Here is a 21886-nt window from a genome sequence, read left to right as displayed (position 1 = left end):
TCACGCTTTCAGATCGAGAACGACCGTCGCATATTTATGTGTTTCGAACAACAAACAAGCTAACGTTTGATGCTATCGTACCGTTAATATCCGCCGAATTTCGTAGCGGACGCGTCGAACGAAATGCGCGAGGAGATCTCGGCGTATAACAATGCATGACTATGATACAACCGAGCCGGTGTTCAAGAATCGAAATAATGCGAGGTGAGTACGTACGTATATGTACCAAGTGCGATCAATAAATTATTGAGAAAGTCTCATCAAAAATATATTTAAGATGTTTCAACGTTGAAACAATTCGTACAAAACTATTATCGTCGTTCTGTAATTTCCATAAAACGAAATCACTCTGTCAAACTGTATTAACCCGCATATATTGATTAATGTACGAAACTGAAACCGTACTTAGGATACGTAGAAAGATGCGTTGAATGACAGTCAACAAGGTGTGTTCGATCAGTGTTTTTCAAATGTCAAAAAACCGTGAATCAATGACAGTACATTTTGTATCTTATTTCGCTGGTCGTAACAGCAAATTCCATAAATCAATCGATTATTTAGCGTCATTTTCATCGGCGTAATGTCTTTCGATTCGAACCACGAATATCTACTTTCAATCGCCGCAAAATCGTACACGTTTCGTTTGACTTTCGCGTTTCAATTTTACCGAATTTTTGAATTTTCGTTTCGAACGTTTATCGAGATGTTTCACTCATGAATTCGTACGTGTTCGTCAAATTTAAGGTTAAACGTAATAAAGTGGCATGTTGCATGCTTTCACTAAATATTCAACACGTTTCTGGATATGCTACAAAAATAATATTATGTAATATTTCTCGATCGAGTACATAATTCTTAAAATTTTCCAATATTTCATGTTACATAATGTGTGTAAATAAATTATGATCGTTGTTTGGATGTTAATGATATTCTGAAAGCAATAGTAATTGTCATGCAAGAAGTACTACTATGTTGACCTTGAAATTGTTATGTACTTTGTCAGCAACGCATACATTGAAAAGAGAATCACCGATTCGTATATTTTTCCATCAGCATCCATTATGCATTAGAGTTTTATTAGTTACAAATGAATATTAAAACAATATAAATATATTATAAAACTTGATATATTTATAAAAGAAAGGTACAAAATCTGTTACGCAGACGAATCAAGTTTTAAACTTAATATTTTCACATAACAATTTAACCCTTTGCGCTTGTATTTATAATTGAGAAGGCTGCCAATCTTTTATTCGTTTATTTTATTTTGTATATTGCCTGTACAGCGATGCATGAAGGGAAAGGATTAATATCTAGTTTATAAGTTGTATACAGTCGTGGACAGAACATAAATTCTGAATAATCTCTATTTTTATTTATTGTGTTACAAATTTATTTGAGAAGTTTAACATGAAAAATGTTTATACACAACGAGAGAATATATTTAGTACGTAAAAGTATAAATATTATGTTTCTGTTAATATTTATACATATTTGTTTGTTGGGTGTCTTTGAGACCATGGACAAAATTAAGTGTACACAGAGGACATTCTGTGTTGGGATGGAAAAAATGTAAACAAATGTTCGACTCTCGCATTGTGTGGTGTTATTCGTTCTCAGTAAACATTGACCTTTTGTTTAAGCAAGATTAGAAATATAAACCAAACAGTCGTGGACAAAATTAAGTGGACAGAATATAAATTCTGAATAATCTCTATTTTTATTTATTGTGTTATAAATTTATTTCAGACGTTTAACATGAAAAATATTTATACACAACGAGAGAATATATTTAGTATGTAAAAGTATAAATATAATGTTTCTGTTAATATTTATACGTATATATTTGTTGGGTGTCTTTGAGACTGTGGACAAAATTAAGTGGACACAGAGGACATTCTGTGTTGGGACGAAAAAAATGTAAACAAACGTTCGACTCTTGCATTGTGCGGTGTCATTCGTCCTCAGTAGACATTGAACTTTTGTTTAAGCAAGATTAGAAATATAAACCAAACATGTCTAAGAGACGAGAAGACTTTCCTGTGCATCTGTGAAAGTTAATTGTTTCAGAATGCAAAAATGGACTAAGTTATTGTAAAATAGCTGAAAAATACAAAGTTTCTAAGAGTACAGTGCATAAAATTTATTACAAGTATTTACAGTATGATACTGTTGAAAATTTAATCGGTCGAGAACAAAAACGTAGCACAAATTCATATAATGATAGACAAATTGTAAGAGAAACTCAACGTAATCCATTAACAACATCACGAAATATTGTTGAAACTCTGTAATTAAATATTTCTTCAAGAACTGTGAGACGAAGATTAAAAGAAGTTAATCTGAAGAGCTGTTTAGCTAGACGCAAGCCACGCATTAGTGAAGTGCATAAAAAGAAACGTTTGGCTTTTGCAAAAAAATATGTGAATAAGCCATTATCATTTTGGAAAAATATTATATGGAGTGACGAGAGCAAATTTGAGTTATTAAATAAAAAACAGAGATCACTCGTGTGGAGATAATTGAATGAAGCTCACAAGAAGCAGTATATGTTGCCTACCGTCAAACATGGGGTTGGAAATTTAGCACCCATCCATGGCATCATGAATGCAGATAAGTTTATTGACATTTTAAATGAAAATATGGAAGAGTCAATCCTAAAAATGGATCTCGATGAGGGATGAAAGCTATAACAGGATAATGATCCTAAGCATACGGCGAAGAGAGCAAAAATATTTTTACAGGATTGTGGGATAGATGTTCTCAATTGGCCTCCACAAAGTGTAGATCTTAATCCTATAGAAAATTCATCGAGCTTTATTAGATTCGGAAATACCATTAGGAAAACGTCATAATAAAACAGTATTTTTAAACGAATTGCAATTAAAATTTCAACAAGTTTCCAAAAACTTGTGGAAAGCATCCTACGACGATTAGAAGCAGTAATTGAAGCAAGAAGTTACAATACCAAATACTAATTGCTTATTTTCTAAATATTTATAAAGTGTTCACTTAATTTTGACCATCAAAAATTGTATACAGTTTTGATTAATGATAATATATTCTATTATATTAATAGTTATTATTGATATTATTGTTTATTAAAGTACACTTTGTTAACTTAAATGTTCCATACAATTCTGGTTTATTACAATTATGTTTTAAATAGCATTGATTTTCTGTTGATCATTAAACCTGTCCACGATTGTACCTTTACGTTTGTTCATATTTTATTTTTTTGTTTTCTACGTAATAGTTTTGTATGTTAAAGGTGGACAGGTATGAAACATTAAACATGCCTCATGGCTGGAGGCAGGAGCAACAACAAGCGAAGTGGAAATTTAGACAGAACGTGTCAATGGCTCTGTTGCCATCAACTGTATGCTTCTGTCGTGCCTGAGCTTCCTTCGAGCGAAACGTTTAAAAGGTATCAATGTGCAGAGAAGAACCGCATCATTGCAAAAAGTCTAAGTGATCTACAGAATAATATTTTGAGGTAAAGTAATAATTTTATCTTATTATGTTCAAAAAATAAAAAAAATCATTCGATAATACATTCGAGAATCGATTCGTTTAAAATTATAATGTGTACCGAAAAGTATTTCTTTAAAAATCAATTATACGGTAGATAGTTAATTGTCGAGTAAAGATAAGTTTTGTTCGATCTAAAAAATAGAATAATTTCTGAACATTCATGCATGATGTATCTAAACTGTCGGTGAATTGCATTTAGTTGTATAATGTGATTTGTATAATTAGTATGTATAATATAAAGTATCGAAGCGATTGGCATATATTGTACAAAATTATAAAATACTTGAAACTCCTAATACGAAACTATTCGTGTCAACCTAGATGTTTTTAAGAATCTGTTATATTTTATTTCACTGTGTAATAATTGTTGCATCCGTTTGAATTTTGTCTCTGTACTTGTAACAAAATTGTAACTGACGGGAATGTGTATAATAAAGCCATTATGTGTAAAAAATATAAGCTCTTAAATACATAACTGAATGGAGTGTTTTATTGTAGAATATTTACGGGCTCCTTGTATTGTGATCTTAACATAATACATGGATATAATATAATACCAACAAACCAGTGTATCGTTAAAACAAGAGCTCCACATTTTTATAAGGTCCTCAAGCCTTATTTTATATACACTAACAGTCGCATTGATTGCATCCTTGATAAACCGGAAATTTTTCATCACATTGAAGGCTTTGTGAGGTATCGCCATATCGATAATCATATACCTAGAAGCAGTATCTATCAGAACTATGTGTATTTCTTAAATACTGCATATTGTATGCATGGACTGTTGTTTAATTCAGGAATATTTATGAACAGAGGAAAATAAACAAATTTTCCAAAATTAACATTTTGAAAGTTCCATGTATTCCTTTCGTTCGAATTTAAAAATATTTATTTGCATGCATTTTCCATAAATTATGTATGAAAAGTCTTTCTTTAATAAACTATATTTTGTTGAATTTGTAAAAAATTTATGCATTTGTCTCTGTTTAAACGCAGTGATATAGTACGCAGTTGAACAAATATATGTAGAAACTGTCCTCCACGAATAAGTAATTACTTAAATAGTTGTAAATAATATTTTACTATAAGTATAATAAAAATAAGGATATTAAGTTTTCTCTATACTTTGTTATTTTTTCCTTTAATTCGTATTTTTTTTTATTTTCCCCACATTCACGTTTGTATGACACAATATACACTATTTCGATTGACAATATAAATTATAGCAATCAGCATGTTATACTGTTTCATTTGTCACTCCTACTGTAAACATCATAGAATGCACATATTAGAATAATACATGTATTATCCCGTAACTGATATGATACTTTACTATTATGCTAATGGTACTATCGGTGAATTTTCGCTGTAATTATAATATTATTGTTTAAGTTGTAATATTCGAAATAAAATGAAAACTATATAAAACACAAGTTTATCTATAGAAAAAGTAAGTACAGTAAAATTTAACTAATAAGACGATACGTCAATATTTCTATCGGGTGAATTTTCACCTGTGGTACTCATTAAGGATTAAATATCTTTCCTCTTCTTATTATATACGTTTTAACAACATTTCATGCATTTTCAGGCTTTTATATAGCAATTCAAACTGCTTGCAAGAAGAACGACTATTGGTAGACCTTATTTTGAACGTTACTTACCAATCAAGATTTGTGAATGCATCCTGTATCGATACTGTTTCCGACATCAATAAAAGGTTATAATTTATAATTATGATATTCTACAATTTATTTTATGTAATACAGCGATACCTTGGATATTGACCAATGTTTGGGACCAAAACTGGCTAAAATTGAAGCGAGAATAGCAACCGATCAGTTTCGAAAGAAAAGTCCTGGCCAACTTCCAAGGCATGGCTTTACTTATTAATTAGTTTGATTGATAAATATTTGTTTTCATGTCAAAGATATGTTGATTGCGCAACAGCAGACTGCAATCCAACAATCAACGCTAAGGATACGAGAAATGTAAGAGAGTATGCTTCGACAGATGTAAGTCCCACTTTATCCGATATGGCTGATTCTGGTTTAGAGACTGGTTCTGTAAGTCCACATGAAAACACAACGTCCGAGAATTCGAGTACTGATTTTGAGGAATTGCAAGTCACGGGATACACCTCTGCGAACGATGATTTTGTTAACATACGCGTTAGACGCGGGAATAACAAAGACCAGAAGATAGTTGTGGATGCAGATCGCTATGATTCAGCCAACGCTTACAGTAGCACATGCCATATAAAGGACTTGGTAGGATCGGGATTAATGGAAAGTGCTTCGAACGAACATAGCGCAACATGTTCTTCCGTCGATGCGGAACAACCACAACTAGATTCATCCAGCTCGTCCACGGATAATGCTCAAAAAAAGAAATTACATACAGACGAAATTTTTCAATACGAGAATCACGTACTCAGTGATCCATTTTATGAATCGGACTGCGGTAGCGACGAAAACGAGTCGTTTGAGTTCATCGATCTCGGTAATGTATCCTCCGTGAGCACCGACGCGGAGAAAGAATCTGCAAAGGGGGAATCCACGGAGAAACCGTGCGACGAGAAGATATGTAATTCCAGTTATTGTCGAACCGAGAACGCACAATCGGAAAACGCAAGACTCGAAACATCACATAACATACCGAAACATAAAAGTTCCTGTAACGCGAGCAATTATTATTTTATCGACGCGTCGACGCTCAACGACGAAGTAGAAGTTCCAGCATCGAACACGACTAAAAGTCAATGCTTCGACGACAAGCCCAAGCCGTATACCTGTTATTCTTCCGAGTACGCCGCAAATAAATCCAACGACTTCCCTGACGAACAATGCTACAAATTTACGTCGCTGAAAACATCCAATTTGCAAATCGGTCACGAAAGGGTGGCAGAATTCGAAAGGGAACTAAAGCTGACAGAGTACTTAGAGCCGCTCACAGACACCCGAAAAATAAGGAGAACCGATTCTCTATCCGAGGATAAGGGAAATATAAACGCAGAAACGAACAAAGAGTCTTTGGTTGTAGAAATTAAAGAGGCGGACAGCGGCGAAAGCGCACATCCTTCACCTTGCCCTGACAATAATAAGAATATGAATAACGACCGATCTATCATATCGCGTGTACCTAACGACAATGACACCGCTGTTAACGTAAATAGTAACGCAGAAGCAACGGAGAATACGAACGACAAAGATTTGAATTTAATAGAAGATACTCGACGTCCTTCTCTCATTAGGAGGAATACGTTTGAATTAGACTCCAACGACGAGAAGATATCGGTATTAAGGCAAGAATACGAACGACGACAAGGTAATCTCGTATTCCAGAATGCTATACCTCAGTACTCGGGACACCGCGTCGATGGCGATTCGTGTTTCATTCCACCAGACGAGCCCGCGATTCCAGTAAGCACTGTACTGAACAAGTTCAATATGGACGTTCAAATTCCACCTGGTACTCAATATCACGCAATGCCATACCTGCCATTGGATAATGGGAAATACGAGATCAATCAGATACCGTCAGAAAGTAAGGATTCTTTGCAGAACGATAGTAAAATTGTTAAAATTTATCCTGTAACGAAAAGCGCCAGCGAAGAGGTGGTCTCGGATTACCACGCGGAGTTGGACGATGGGCCGAGCAGCTGTAGCAATAGCCTGCCTGTTACGCTGAATTGCATTTTAGAAAAGGACAACAGAATAGATACGCTAAAAAAGATTAAATGCGACGAGAACACGCCTATTATTTCTGGCGGTGTCAGCACCTCGGATTATTCGAAGCCTACCGATAGTCCCACTGTCCGTCGAAAGACAGAATCAACGCCTATTGTTTCTGGGGGTTCGGTTATCATGGGTGAACCTGAACTGCGAATGAAACCTTCGAGAATGGCGTCTTCCATGACCGCGTGGGTAGTCGATATGAGCGATTGTAATAAAACCGAATCCAAGTCGACAAATAATACTCAAGTAGGCATGTCTCAAAGTTTCTCAACGTCTGAGTGTGTTAAAAAACCTGTTAGAAAAACGAGCGCCCACGACAAGCAAGGTAGCTTGGGTTTCTTTGTCAATTTGAAGGACATGGATAACAAATCTGTTGCGCAGCAACAAAATCATCCAACGGAGAAGAAAGAACAAAACGAAAGTAACAAGTCTTACTGTGAATTCTATGTCGATATATTTAATACAAACTCTACGTTGAAAAGTAAGAAACCAGAAGCAGAGGAGACCAACAGCAAGCCTGGAAAGTCTAACGAAGACAAGAAAAATATTTTCTCCATGTTCATCGATTTAAGTGATTCGACCAAGAGCGCAGAAAGTACTGTACAACCTACACACAGGAGAAGTTTATCCACGTTTTGTGATAAACGAGTGGAAATAAAAGCGAACGATACCAATTCTAATGAGAATAGTAGTGACAAGACGGACCAGTTGTCCAACGAACAAAAATCTGTTAGAGACAAAGCTAAACCGAGCGTGTTTATGTATATAGAGTCTGATTCTCCAGTGGTGAGAAGAAGAACACTGTCCTCGTCGCGACCAGCGTTCAAACGACATTCCTGGAATGTCGATAAAACGCAGGGTGCTAACAATAATGGGCACGTTGCAAAGGAAATAGTGTTCAGTAAGGAACATAAACGCGCGCATAGTCTCTCCGTGGACCGTGGCGACTTGAAGAAACTACAAGCCAAGCAAAGTTTTTCAAATCACTCTTTGAACGATGCAACAAAATCGGAATGCGTCACTCAGAGGAATTGTGCACTGAGTAATATGGACACGTCTTCGGAGGATGCTTTTGAGTACGATGCAAGAGACACGCCTCCAAATTCTCACGTCGAGGTGATCAACGAGGAGCTTCGCGTAAGTATAAAGGAGCACGAATATACGGAGTTAAAAGCCGAACGAACCGCCCAGCTGACTTCAGATAACCTCAAAACTGCCGACGTCAAAGCGTACGAAGACGAATATTCGGAGACTTCGGCGTGGGAGAAGACCTGTACAGAGAGTACGGAGGGACAGACGCGTAAAAGCGAAACGTTTGACATCAGTAGCGGCAGCGGGCCGTCCCCCGACAGCGACAATCACGATTACGAGTTGTCCGAATTATTGAACGGGGAAGTCCCAAATATAGACCGAACACAAGTGATACCAACTGTCGGTAACAAAATATCCGAGACTCATAAATCTTTGAACGAAACGATCAAGAAAATTGAAAGCGAATTGAAGAGTCCGGACTACGTAAAGCCGGATGCGACCTTTGAAAACCACAATGCAACGGCGAAGAAAAACGAAAGGGCCATGGGGCTAAATCTGAAAGCGACAACGTCCAATTTCGTCAGATTGTCGGATTTGGATAAAACGCCTGTCGCATCTCACACGACGGATGTTTTAACCGCGAAAGAAGATAGAACTACTTATCGTATGTGTAACAGTATACCAGAGACTTCGTGGATCGAGAGCAAATTAGTCATGTATAGAACGAATGGCTCGGTTAGGCCAGTTCCCAGAAAATTTACCTCGGTCATGAGCACCTCCCTGCCATCGAAACAGAAGTCTCCTCTGGAAGATTTAACGGGAGAGTACGATGGAGAAGGTATTATATCTGAATCTGATCTAAGCAGTATGCAAAGTAGCATGGGTCGTTCTGGAGCTGGTAATTATTATTTATACGGAGTGTTACCTTTAACACGAACATAGAGAATATCTCTGTTTGTTTCGAGAGTACGAAAGAACTTAACGAAGAAGATTATTTGTTTCGAAGAGACAAATATTCTAATAAGATATTGGTGATCATTTTTAATACGTTCATTGTGTATGACCCATATAGGTAAGGGACCGGACAGTGAACGTGTTGAATATGCTTTAAGATCGTTGCTTTGAATAACCTTTTAGAGAAAGTTTTGATGTTGTATTGGTTTGGTTGAAAAGTTTGTATGGATTTTTGTGATACTTGCTTTTTAGCTCTCTAAAATGCAACTACGCTGTCAACTCAAATTTTAAAAGCACATGGTTAGTCGATATTTAACACTTAACTGTATATCTTAATGAAAAAGTTTGAGGACTTTAGAAAGGAGTATTTTCATCATATCATGTAGTTATATTTTAAAAAGGAAACAATGAAGCCTACAAAACAGAGATTTTTATGAATTAGGAATTATGAAGCTTTCTCAAAGATGGAAATAAAATTCGTTATCGAATAAAGATACCTCCTACCATAAAAGAAGTACTTTTTATTTGTGACTCGAAAATTGCACGAACTTTTTGACCAACATAATACAGTGAGGAGTAAAACTGAACACACTTACGACATTTTAACAAAACTAATTTTTTATTCAATATATGCATGTCGAATACAAAAGAAACAAAATAGTTAGTATTATCTATAATCTTTTGGCTTTTCAAAACAAATTTAACATTTGTGATATCATTATTATTTCGCTTGGTACAATTTTTTTTCTTGTAATTGGTTTTGCACCGCAACTAATTTTTAGTAAACATTTCAGATTTCGGTACACTTAATATTTTGTCCATGAACTTTCAACCTTGATAATTGCTTCAATACGTTTAAGTATACTTAATATTACAGTTTCGCAATACTCTGGTGCAATAGAATCGCATCAATATAATGTCACGAAACCATTATCTAAAGATATAAAGAATAATATTATTTTTCAATTAAAATTGAGTTTATCAATGGAAGTAATTGCTAGAAAATTTGCTGTTAGTCAGGGAGTTGTACATACAATACAGAGAAAATGTAACGAAGTCCCTGCATCTTTTGAAGGCCATCCAAAATTATTATCATGTCAGGATAAGAGAAGACTGACAAGATAAAACTGTTAAAAAACGATGTTGGAAAGGAAATTAGTAAGCGGACATCTCGTAGAGCATTAAAAGAAGCCAATTTTACAGCAATTAAGAAGAAAAAAAAACCTGTCCTATCAAAAAAGAATATCAAGGCCCGACTGAATTTTTCAAGAAAACATTTAAGCTGGTATAGGGAGCAATGGAAAAAAGTAATTATTTTGAATGAGTCAAAAATCAATTGAATTTCATCAGATGGATGTTGTTGGTGTTGGAAAAAGCAAGACGAACCTCTTATACCACGTCATGTGAAGCAAACAATGAAATTTGGTGGTGTGTCACTTATAGTGTGGGGGAGTATTACTGCGTATAATGTAGGATCACTAGATCGAATAGAAGGTACGGTGAACCAGTATACGTATAAGGATATTTTAGAAAACAAATTTACTAGAAACAATTGAAAATATGCCAGTATCAGAGTTGATGTTGTATTCCAACATGACAACGCTCCTAGGCATTGTGCCAAGAATTAGCTGCCAACTCAACTATTTCAAACCATGGAATGGCCTGCTCAAAAGCCAGACATAAACCCGATTGAAAATGTCTGGGCATACTTAAAAATGAAGTTGGAAAATAAATATGGTGCTCCCTCAACAACGATAACTGGTACGTGGCATAGAGTGCAAGAACAATGGTATTCTATTGCACCAGAGTATTATGAAAATGTAGTATTAAGTATGTCTAAACGTGTTGAAGCAATTATCAAGGTTAAAGGTTTATGAATGAAATATTAAATGTACTAAAATTTGAAATGTTTATTCAAAATTAGTTGCAGTGCAAAACTGACTGCACAAAAATTGTATGAAACGAAATAATAATGATATCACAAATGTTAAATTTGTTTTGAAGAGCCAGAAGATTGTAGATAATACTAAGTATTTTGTCTTCTTTGTATTCTATATGCAAATATTGAATAAAGATTTATTTTTGTTAAAATGTAGTGTGTGTATTCAGTTTTGTTCGTTGCTGTATAATTAAAGTTTTTGTATACGTACGCGTCGCTACTTATTTATTGTTTCTATAAGCTCATTACAACCAATATGTATAACGGGTGAACTTAAAGATACGACTTCACTGATTTCAGAATTCAATGTAATAAAAGAAAAACAAAGTAATTGCTTATCATCGTAAGAAGCAATTCTTCTAGTGTGCTCTTTCTCGTATCTTCGAACAAAATGGAGATATTCTAAGAAACAACCTGTATATCGTATGTATTCTGTTATTTTTTCTTGTTATAAGGTAGTACAGAGGAAACAGAAACATCGAGTTTGGCAGGAGGAAGACCGTACAATAGATTGGGAGAAGATTTATTAAGAATGTTCTTAGAAGAAATTAATCCAGACGTAACGATCGATGTGGCTGGTCGTCGTATAAGAGCCCACAAATGTATATTGAGTTCTCGTTGTCAATACTTTGCGGCGATTCTTAGCGGTGGATGGATCGAAAGTGCAGGGAACGTTATTTCTCTGCAAGGATATTCGTACGATGCTGTACATTTCGCATTGTGCCACATATACAGTGGAGAAAGTAACATACCAGATTCACTAAGTATAGTTGAATTAGCAACCTTAGCGGATATGCTGTGTTTGGAGGGGCTTAAAGAAGTGATTGGATATACGCTTAAAGTTAAATATTGTCATCTGTTTCATAAGGTAATTAATAACACGCAAAAATACACGTTTTATAAACATAATAAGGTAAAACTTACGTTTAGGGGAGGCAGCTCCGCTGACCTTGACATATGTTGTCAAGGTCACCCTCCTGAGTAACATCCAAGACATTTTAGCCGTTGCTCGTTTTTTATTAAAAAGTTATTAGCATATAAAAATCATATAATTTAATAAAATCATATTTTATTAAAAATGGGTGTTAGTGAAGTTTTTAGGGGAGGTCTGGAGGACGCAGCCCCTTCAGTCAGCGAAACGAATTTAATTTGATACTGTTCAACTCATGGGGGATGCTTTATTTTATGCTCCGCAGGGCTCATGGAACGAAATTCCATATTCCTGTTTTTGGTTTCTGGTAATCTTTATATACTAATAACTTTTTAATAAAAAACTAGAGGTAGCTATACAGTAACGAGCAAAACTGAACACACATACGACATTTTAACAAAAATAAATCTTCATTCAATATTTGCATATTAGAATACAAAAAAGACAAAATACTTAGTATTATCTACAATCTCCTGACTCTTCAAAACAAATTTAACACTTGTGATATCATTATTATTTCGTTTCGTACAATTTTTGTTCGTGTTGTCAGTTTTGTTGCACTGCAACTAATTTTGAGTAAACATTTCAGATTTTGGTACATTTAATATTTCGTTCAAAAACCTTTAACCTTGATAATTGCTTCAACACGTTTAGACATACTTAATACTACATTTTCATAATACTCTGGTGCAATAGAATACCATTATTCTTGCATTCTATGCCACGTGCCAGTTATCGTTGGTGAGGGAGCACTATATTTATTTTCCAACTTCATTTTTAAGTATGTCCAGACATTTTCAATCGAGTTTATGTCTGGCCTTTGAGCAGGCCATTCCATGGTTTGAAATAGTTGAGTTTGCAGCCAATTCTTGGCACAATGCCTAGGAGCGTTGTCATGTTGGAATACAACATCAACTCTGATACTGACATATTTTCAATTGTTTCTAGTAAATTTGTTTTCTAAAATATCCTTATACGTATATTGGTTCACCACACCTTCTATTCAATGTAGTGATCGTATATCATACGCAGTAATACACCCCCACACTATAAGTGACTCACCACCAAATTTCATTGTTTGCTTCACATGACGTGGTATAAGAGGTTCATCTTGCTTTTTCCAACACCAACAACATCCATCTGATGAAATTCGATTGATTTTTGACTCATTTGAAATAATTACTTTTTTCCATTGCTCCATATTCCAGCTTAAATGTTTTTTTGAAAAATTCAGACGGGCCTTGACATTCTTTTTTGATAGGACAGGTTTTTTTTTCTTCTTAATTGCTGTAAAATTGGCTTCTTTTAATGCTCTACGAGATGTCCACTTACTAATTTCCTTTCCAACATCGTTTTTTAACAGTTTTATCTTGTCAGTCTTCTCTTATCCTGACATGATAATAATTTTGGATGGCCTCCAAAAGATGCAGGGACTTCGTTACATTTTCTCTGTATTGTATGTACAACTCCCTGACTAACAGCAAATTTTCTAGCAATTACTTCCATTGATAAACTCAATTTTAATTGAAAAATAATATTATTCTTTATATCTTTAGATAATGGTTTCGTGACATTATATTGATGCGATTCTATTGCACCAGAGTATTGCGAATCTGTAATATTAAGTATACTTAAACGTATTGAAGCAATTATCAAGGTTGAGAGTTCATGGACAAAATATTAAGTGCACCAAAATCTAAAATGTTTACTAAAAATTAGTTGCGGTGCAAAACCGACTACAAGAAAAAAAATTGTACCAAGCAAAATAGTAATGATATTACAAATGTTAAATTTGTTTTGAAAAGCCAAAAGATTGTAGATAATACTAACTATTTTGTTTCTTTTGTAGTCTACATGCAAATATTGAATAAAAAATTATTTTTGGTAAAGTGTCATATGTGTGTTGACTCCTCACTGTAACTTTTTGAGGGATGCTCAAGAGTGTGACCTTTATAAACTGTGTGAACGTCAAGATCACATTGAGTATACGTATACGCAGATTCTAGTGTAATATTAATAATACATTTTTATTAATAACTTTTTAATAAAAAACGAGTGACGGCTAAAACCTTCTGAGGGTCATTTGGGGTGAGGGGGGACCTTGACAACATATGTCAAGGTCAAGGTCATCGCAGCTGCCTCCCCTAAACATAAGGTTTATCCATAATAATTATTCATTCGTCATGGTCTAGCCTTGTCAAATATGTGCTGTTGGCGTATTGGAGTGTATGCCCTTAGCAGCGGCTTATGGTCTCGACGAGGTGTATCGAAAATCTCTTCGATGGATCACGAGACATTTTGTACGAATATGGCCGTGTAAAGCGTTCGCGACTCTTCCAAGAGAACTGATGGAGAAATGTTATCATCAACATATTGTACACATGGTATGCAAAATTTAATGTATCCTTTAACGCTAGATTTACCAGCTATTTAAGTATACCTATTTCTACCAAATCAGAATGACTGGTCTTTAGAAAAAGAGCTTAGTGGGGTTTCCAGTCTTTATTTACTTTTAAAAACTGACAAAAAGAGATTCATAATATTAATTGTAATACATAAATAGATTTATTGACAGTATCAATTAGTCAAACGCTTAATTGTTTGTAGTTCATTTTTTTTTGCATATATTGCAAATAGTTGTGGTCTTATTATTATTGCAATATCATATTTGACACCATTTACGTACAGGAGCGGTGCCACTTGAACTTGGTATGTTAGCTTCTTGTGGGTTTCCCCTTGAAGTCTGATATTTAGAAGCAAGTTCTTCAGCCAAACGAAACAAAAAGTCTTAAAACATTGAAAAAAACTTGAAGTGACCACCTTCTGGAACCTAATTTTACAGTATATTTTCATGCCATTTGGTCAGTGACATCGACGCCAAATTTTGTGTTATTATAAAAAGACATAGTTTGGGGTAATTTCTTGTTAGTTTTGTCAATTTTTACACGTTTATGTTTTGTACTTAGTACAAGTACTTTCTTATTCGGTTTACTCTTGTAAACTGTAAGTGTACATTCATTTGATTCGTGCAGCAACGTTGAGAAATGAACCATGCTATCTTTCTTCTGTTTGCAAATTTTCGGGATTTCCCTCCTGTTTGCATGCATTGTTCCAAACAACGAAGTATTTTTAGATAATAATTTCAACGCCACAGGCAAACTGGTAAAGAAATTGTCCGTTGTTATGGTTCTACCTTTCAAAGTATATGGTTCTACAAGTTTCAGTACAAAATATTCACTTAGTGACGATGATAAATCTCGAGCCTTTATCTTTTCCTAAATAAGGAAAGCCACTTATTACATATTTAGTTTCAATGTCAGACGCCAGCCAAAATTTTATGCCTTTCTGAGGTTTGTTTGGCATATATTGTGTGAACCTGCATCTGGCCTTCGTTGGAAAGAGTTGCTCATCCACCGTAATATAAACTCCTGGTTTAAAGCAATTTTGGCTATTTTCAATAAATTAATCCCAAACTGTCGAAACTAAAGCGAAGTTGTCTCTTTGTAAACGTTGACCCCTCTGATCTCTTTTGTCGAAACGAATGTAAATACACAATTTGACTGAGTAAATATATAATTCCAAGAGCCACTACATGTACTGCATCAGAATCATGATTTGAGTCATTTCATCACATGGAAACATGCACCAGTCATTTTGACAATATAACAAATAATAGAAAGTCCATGAAACTGATTCTTCAGTTATAGCTACAAAAGTCATGACATTTCAGAAAGGAAATGTTACATGTAGGAATTTTTAATTAAAATTGCAAGACTAGTCAAAATGACTGGTCTGGTAAATCTAGTGTTAACCGACGTTTAAATTTTGTAACGCTTTCTTTTTGTTATAAATTACCAGTCTACAGACAACGTGCTTCAAACCATGATGGATTGCGACAAGCTACTCGCGACCTTGCCAAATGTGCGTTGGGCGGAACCAGTGTTTAGAATGGTGTCAAATTTGCTGGAGACCTCGATGAAGTTTTTGTCGGACAATTTCTCAGGCGTGCTGGGGAACGAAAACTTCCAATCCCTTGGTCGGGAGTTGACGTGGAACATCAGTAGATTGGAGGACAATTTCTTAGCGGCTGCGGAACGGTTGCCCCCTGAACAAGCGTGCAAAAGTTACTCAAAGTTGCATAAAATGTTGGCTTCCGCGCAACTGGACGAGGCTCAAGAAAAAATCAAGTGGGGCCAGTTGTTCATTGACTTTTTGAAAAAGATTCAATGCCGGGTGGAGAAATGCTTGGTCAGGGACGCAACGCGAGCAGCGAGAACCACTACATGGTTGAAAATGGACTTGGAACTTCGACGTAGAATACAGGAATTGGCGTGTCTTGTAATCCTACCTCATGAGACTTCGAAACGTCAGTCGAGGCATTCCAACTTCGTGAAAGTAAATACCTTTAAAAATATAAATAAATGTAAATTTGTTAAATGTTCTTAATCATGCAAAATTAATATTTCTAGGAACCAAGGCCTGTGTCGAGTCGTTTAACGACGAATCGAAGTTTGGATTTGAAACGCGTGAAAATGGTTATTTCCGAGCACAATGACAAAACATTGAAACAAATGGCAACGATACAACAAACAAAGAAGGTATTTAATAAACCAAAAAGCGACCCGCTGGAACGTAAAATGCAAGATGATAAGCAAACTGCTACTGATACGAGTAGACCGAAATCGTGGCCCAATAAAATAGAGGTAATTGAGAATTATAATTTGGAATTCTTACGGGTTTGTCAACTTTTTCGATTTTTAAGATTTTTTTAAAATACATACGTTGTATTTAAGAAGAATTTTTGTTACAAAGGGTATAGACGAATGAGGGGGTCAAATGTGCCCTTGAACCAAATTCGACTTACGATGGATCCATCGATAGAGAATCAAACTCAAAGATTCTGTGCCAAGTTTCAATCCTCTATCTTGTTCAGAAGGGTAGTTATAGGGAAAATCCGGATTATCGAATTTGTGCCTATTTTCCGTATTCAATCGAGTACGAAAATTACGTAAAAAATCTGGTGCATTGTGATTATCGAGATACGTGTTCAAGAATTTTTTTCGATTTTTCGATTCGAAATTCTAAGTGTAAAAAATTAACGCAGAAAAATACCGATTTTGTATTGAAGCCTTCGGGACACTAGATTTAAAAACCGATTTTTTCGACGTTTTTCGCGTGAAAAAGCAACTTATACTTCGAATTTTTATATTCCCCTTAATGGATAACTATATTCTATGGTTTTAAACAATTCTATGTTGAATAGAACGGTGTATAGAATAGAAAAACAAAAATAAGTCACTAAATTAAAGGAGCTATGTGTGTTATATTCAGAAGTATTAGAATTATTTTTAATAGGTGCGATGGTGCAGTGAATAAGATGCTTGACTGCGGATATGCTGCAAACTTTTTGACGTTGGTTCGCGCCCCATTTAAAGCACATCTTTTTTTTATTTTATTAATTATATATTTTTTCAATTTTCAACTACAGGTAACCCTCCTATAACACGGTAGATAGGTTCCTAGAAAATGTCGTGTTGTGTGAAACCGTGTTATACAGGGTGTTCGGCCAACCCTGGGAAAAATTTTAATGGGGGATTCTAAAGGCCAAAATAAGACGAAAATTAAGAACGTTTAAAATTTCGTCCGTAGTGAATTTTTTTCTCGAAAATGCGCAAGATTTCGGGGGTATATCTATTCGCCAAAAATGATTGTAATTGACCCCCACAACCGAAAATAATTTTTTTAGAATGATTTGAAACTTTTTAATTTCGCCGAAAAAAGGCACCCCTGTCGATTTTTCTTAAAAATTCGTTTTTGATTTTTAGTAATTTTGTTTGTCGCTCTACAGAAAAGTTGTCTAATACTTTTTTGTAAGTACCCATGAGCTCTACTTCAGAAAAAAGTTTCATTGAAATATGTTCACTATTGTAGGAGTTATGGTCGTTTGAATATTGGACCATTTTTATGGGGGTTTTGTCACTTTACGGGGTTAAGGAGCAATTTTTCGAATATTTTTGGAATTTCTACGTATTCTTCACCAAAATACGCGTTGTTTGCTGTTTAAAACATTAAAATCCTCCAATCCGTTTAGAAGTTATGACATTTTAAAGATACGCATTAAATTTCGGGGGACCATTTCATGATTTGAAATTTTTTTTTCCGTCGAAAAATTTAGGCATCTTCTCGAATTTTTTTCTAGAAAGTGGGTAGGGTTTCGAGGATATGTATAATGACCAAAACTGATTATAATTTACCTCTGTAACTAAATATAATTTTTTTAGTATGATTTGAAATTTTTTAATTTCACCTAAAAATTTCAGTATCTACTCGAATTTTTTTCTCGAAAGTGGATAGAATTTCAGAGATATGTGTAATGACCAAAAATGATTGTAATTAAGCCCCGCAACCGATAATAATTTTTCCAGAACGATCTGAAATTTTTTTTTTGCCGAAAAATTTAAGCACCTACCCCTTCGCGATTTTTCTTAAGAATTCGTTTTTCATTTTTAATAAATTTGTTTGACGCTCTACAGAAAACTTGTTTAATACTTTTTTGTAGGTACCCATAGGCTCCACTTCAGAAAAAAATTTCAATGAGATACCTTTACTATTGTAGGAGTTATGGTCGTTTGAAAGATTGAACCAGTTTTAAGGGGGTTTTCTCATTTTACAGTGTCAAGGAACAACTTTTTCAATATTGTTAGAATTTCTACTTAATCCCCACTAAAATACACGTTGTTTGCATTTTGAAAAATTGAAATCCTCCAATCCGTTCAGGAGTTATGACATTTTTAAAGATTCGCATAAAATTTTAGGGGAGCATTTCTGACCTCACATTAAATTTTCGGTAAAGAATTTTTTTCTCGAAAGTGCGTAGGATTTCGGGGTATGTCTATTCACCAAAAATGCTTGTAATTGACCCCTGTAACAAAATATAATTTTTTTAGTATGATTTAAAATTTTTTAATTTCGTCTAAAAATTTCAGTACATATTCGAATTTTTTTCTCGAAAGTGGGTAGAATTTCAAGGGTAGGTCTATTCACCAAAAATGATTGTAATTGAGCCTCGCAACCAAAAATAATTTTTTCAGAATTATTTAAAATTTTTTATTTTCCTTGAAAAATTTAGGCATCTTTTTGAATTTTTTTCTCGAAAATGGTTAGGATTTCAGGGGTAAGTGTATTCACTAAAAATGATTGTAACTGATCCTCATAAACAAAAATAATTTTTCCAGAACGATTTGAAATTTTTTAATTTCGTCTAAAAATTTCAGTACCTATTCGAATTTTTTTCTCGAAAGTGGGTAGAATTTCAAGGGTAGGTCTATTCACCAAAAATGATTGTAATTGAGCCTCGCAACCGAAAATAATTTTTCCAAAATGATTTGAAATTTTTTTTTTCCGTCGAAAAAGTTCACATCTTCCCGAATTTTTTTCTAGAAAATGGGTAGAATTTTGGAGGTATGTGTATTGACCAAAAATGATTGTAATTGACCCCTACAACCGAAAATAATTTTTCCAGGACGATTTAAAATTTTTGAATTTAATTGTTAATAACTTTTTAACAAAGCCTCCATCAACAAATTGGTATTCTTGATTTTCGTCTTATTTTGGCTTCTAAAATCCCCCATTAAAATTTTTCCCAGGGATGGTCGAACACCCTATATAAATCCAGTGTCTCGAAGGCTTCAATACGAAATCGGTATTTTCCTGCGTTTCTAATTTTTTACACCTAGAATTTGGAATCGAAAAATCGGAAAAAATTCTCAAACATGTATCTCGATAATCACAATGCACCAGATTTTTTACGTAATTTTTGTACTCGATTGAATATGAAAAATAGGCACAAATTCGATATCCGGAGTCTCCCTATAACTACCCCTCCGAACAAGATGGAGGATTGAAACTTGGCACAGAATCTTTGATTTTGATTCTCTATCGATGGATCCATCGTAAGTCAAAAGTTCAAGTGCACATTTGACCCCCTTTTTCATGGTAACAATTTTCAGGTAAAATCGAGGTATTTGGAACCCAGAAACAAATCTGTCCCCAAAGAGACTGTACATCCACCACATCCGGAAAAGGTAATTGTACAACCACGGCGAAAGATAATGATCTCGTCTTCGGATTCGTCCCGGACGTCCAGCCCGGCAATGAAACGTGCCACCGAGAAGAAACCGCTAGCAAAGATAAAATTACCAATAAAAAAGGATGTGAAGGCTCTTTCCTCGGACAGTTTAACAGAACCAAATACAAGCAGAACGAACAATAAGAAGGACTTGATCAGCAAAAGTTGCGGCATCACGCGTCCAGAATCGCCAACGTTTAAGCAGAAGAACGCAGAAATAGGCTTGTCTGTAGATTCTTTGGCAGAATCAAAGAACAAGCCGGTAGCTGTTAAAAAGAAGGCTAGCAAAATGGACACCTCGATGTCCACGGACAGTCTAATGACCGAGATCACAACAACGCCTAAATCGAACACGTCGAACAAACTGTCGCCGACCTTAGGGAAGACAACGGGCAAGGTGCAAATTTATGAGAAAGTAAAGAAGAGTTCGCCGCCGATACAGCAAAGGAGTCCGCTCACTATAACGAGAAGAACGCCCAGGTCGTTGGAGAGCTCAACTGCAGCGAGCAGGAGCAGGGTGGCGGCTATAAGCGCTTACCACGGTTCGCCTAGTTTGCGAAGGAATCTTCTGGACGCCGCGAAGACCCCGGACGTTCCAAGTAAGTTGTTGAATAACGTGTCGTGTAAGCCTATGAATACGCGACCGATCACGCAGTCCATGATCAATCACCCTACCGTTAAGAGAGAAAAGAAAGAGGGAGTGCCGAACCAACAGGGATCCGAAAGCCCTAGTAAAAGGTCTTCCCCAAAATCGTCTGGCACTAACAAAATAAGTAAAGCCGGGGTTACCAATAAGAGGATAACTAGCAAGGCCCCGTGCGACGAGAAAGTAAAAACTAAGTGCCATAACGGGGAAGTCGCGAAACAACTCACGGTGGGCTCTAGATCAGGAACCTTTCTAAAAGACGAGCCCACGATACTTAAAAAAGCAGATATTAAATCTTCTCAGATCAATACTTAAATTTATATAGATCGGTCGCTGTGTATGTTTTTTTTCTTTTTTCTTTTTACGTACAGCGCGGCATTAGTTTTACGAATTATATATATAAAATTATCATCTGTAATCGCAAACGTGATAATTCCAATTGTGGGATCGTACTATGTGTAAAAAAAAAAAAAAATATATAGAATTACGTATAATTTTAATTTAACGCAAGTTGCAGTTTGACGTAATCGTCGAAAGGAATATATTTGAAATGCATTTATTAGATATATAGAGAATGTGCTATGATTTTGTTGTAATATTAAAGGTAAACTATAAATGAAATATGGCACTAGGAATATACAGGTTTCAAATTAAATCATTTTTTCCATTGTCTGATCTACGACAGAAAATAGGAATTTCGTGGCTCTTAGAGGCGTCTTGGGTATCGATTAAATTTAGTTTAATTATATTGCACAACTAGAATAACGATAATAACGTTACTTTTGATCACAAATGCAACTAGCTTAATGTCCCACCCAGTTTTCAACCGATGTGCGCATTAATAATGTCATAGTATTACACACCGCATATTTATAGATTGTAGATCTAACATGGCCAGTTAGATAATATATTTAGATAAATCTTTCTTTCTTTCACATTAAGGAGCCATATCACCCAAAATTGTTTCGTAGAGTTATTTACT

The 21886-nt window shown here is 35.0% G+C and overlaps 1 protein-coding gene across 4 annotated transcripts; it reads left to right on the top strand.

Annotated features, from left to right (window-relative positions):
• The first annotated feature begins 7 nt into the window (after positions 1-7).
• LOC143349168 (uncharacterized) lies at positions 8-21313 on the top strand. Of its 4 annotated transcripts, none has more exons than XM_076780207.1 (10): positions 8-204; positions 3272-3496; positions 4033-4230; positions 5129-5257; positions 5468-9204; positions 11655-12067; positions 14323-14514; positions 15989-16525; positions 16600-16833; positions 20140-21313. In XM_076780207.1, the coding sequence occupies exons 2-10, from the start codon at positions 3303-3305 to the stop codon at positions 21217-21219; spliced, it is 6714 nt and encodes a 2237-aa protein (XP_076636322.1). In that variant the 5' UTR covers positions 8-204; positions 3272-3302; the 3' UTR covers positions 21220-21313. The 4 variants fall into 4 exon arrangements, with proteins under 4 accessions (XP_076636322.1, XP_076636325.1, XP_076636324.1 ...); XM_076780209.1 differs by lacking the exon at positions 8-204 and adding an exon at positions 258-446; XM_076780208.1 differs by lacking the exon at positions 8-204 and adding an exon at positions 455-722.
• The last annotated feature ends 573 nt before the right edge of the window (positions 21314-21886 follow it).

The sequence above is a fragment of the Colletes latitarsis genome, chromosome 12 (genome assembly GCF_051014445.1).
Source record: "Colletes latitarsis isolate SP2378_abdomen chromosome 12, iyColLati1, whole genome shotgun sequence".
NCBI lineage: Eukaryota > Metazoa > Arthropoda > Insecta > Hymenoptera > Colletidae > Colletes > Colletes latitarsis.
Note: the sequence above shows the minus strand (reverse complement) of the source record. Positions and strands in the feature narration are given on the sequence as shown.

Coding starts and splice junctions, on each gene's coding strand:
- LOC143349168 (XM_076780207.1), top strand. CDS start 3,303: ATGGCTGGAGGCAGGAGCAACAACAAGCGAAGTGGAAATTTAGACAGA. Junction 5,258..5,467: donor GTTTCCGACATCAATAAAAG/GTTATAATTTAT, acceptor TTCATGTCAAAG/ATATGTTGATTGCGCAACAG. Junction 12,068..14,322: donor ATTGTCATCTGTTTCATAAG/GTAATTAATAAC, acceptor GTCATGGTCTAG/CCTTGTCAAATATGTGCTGT.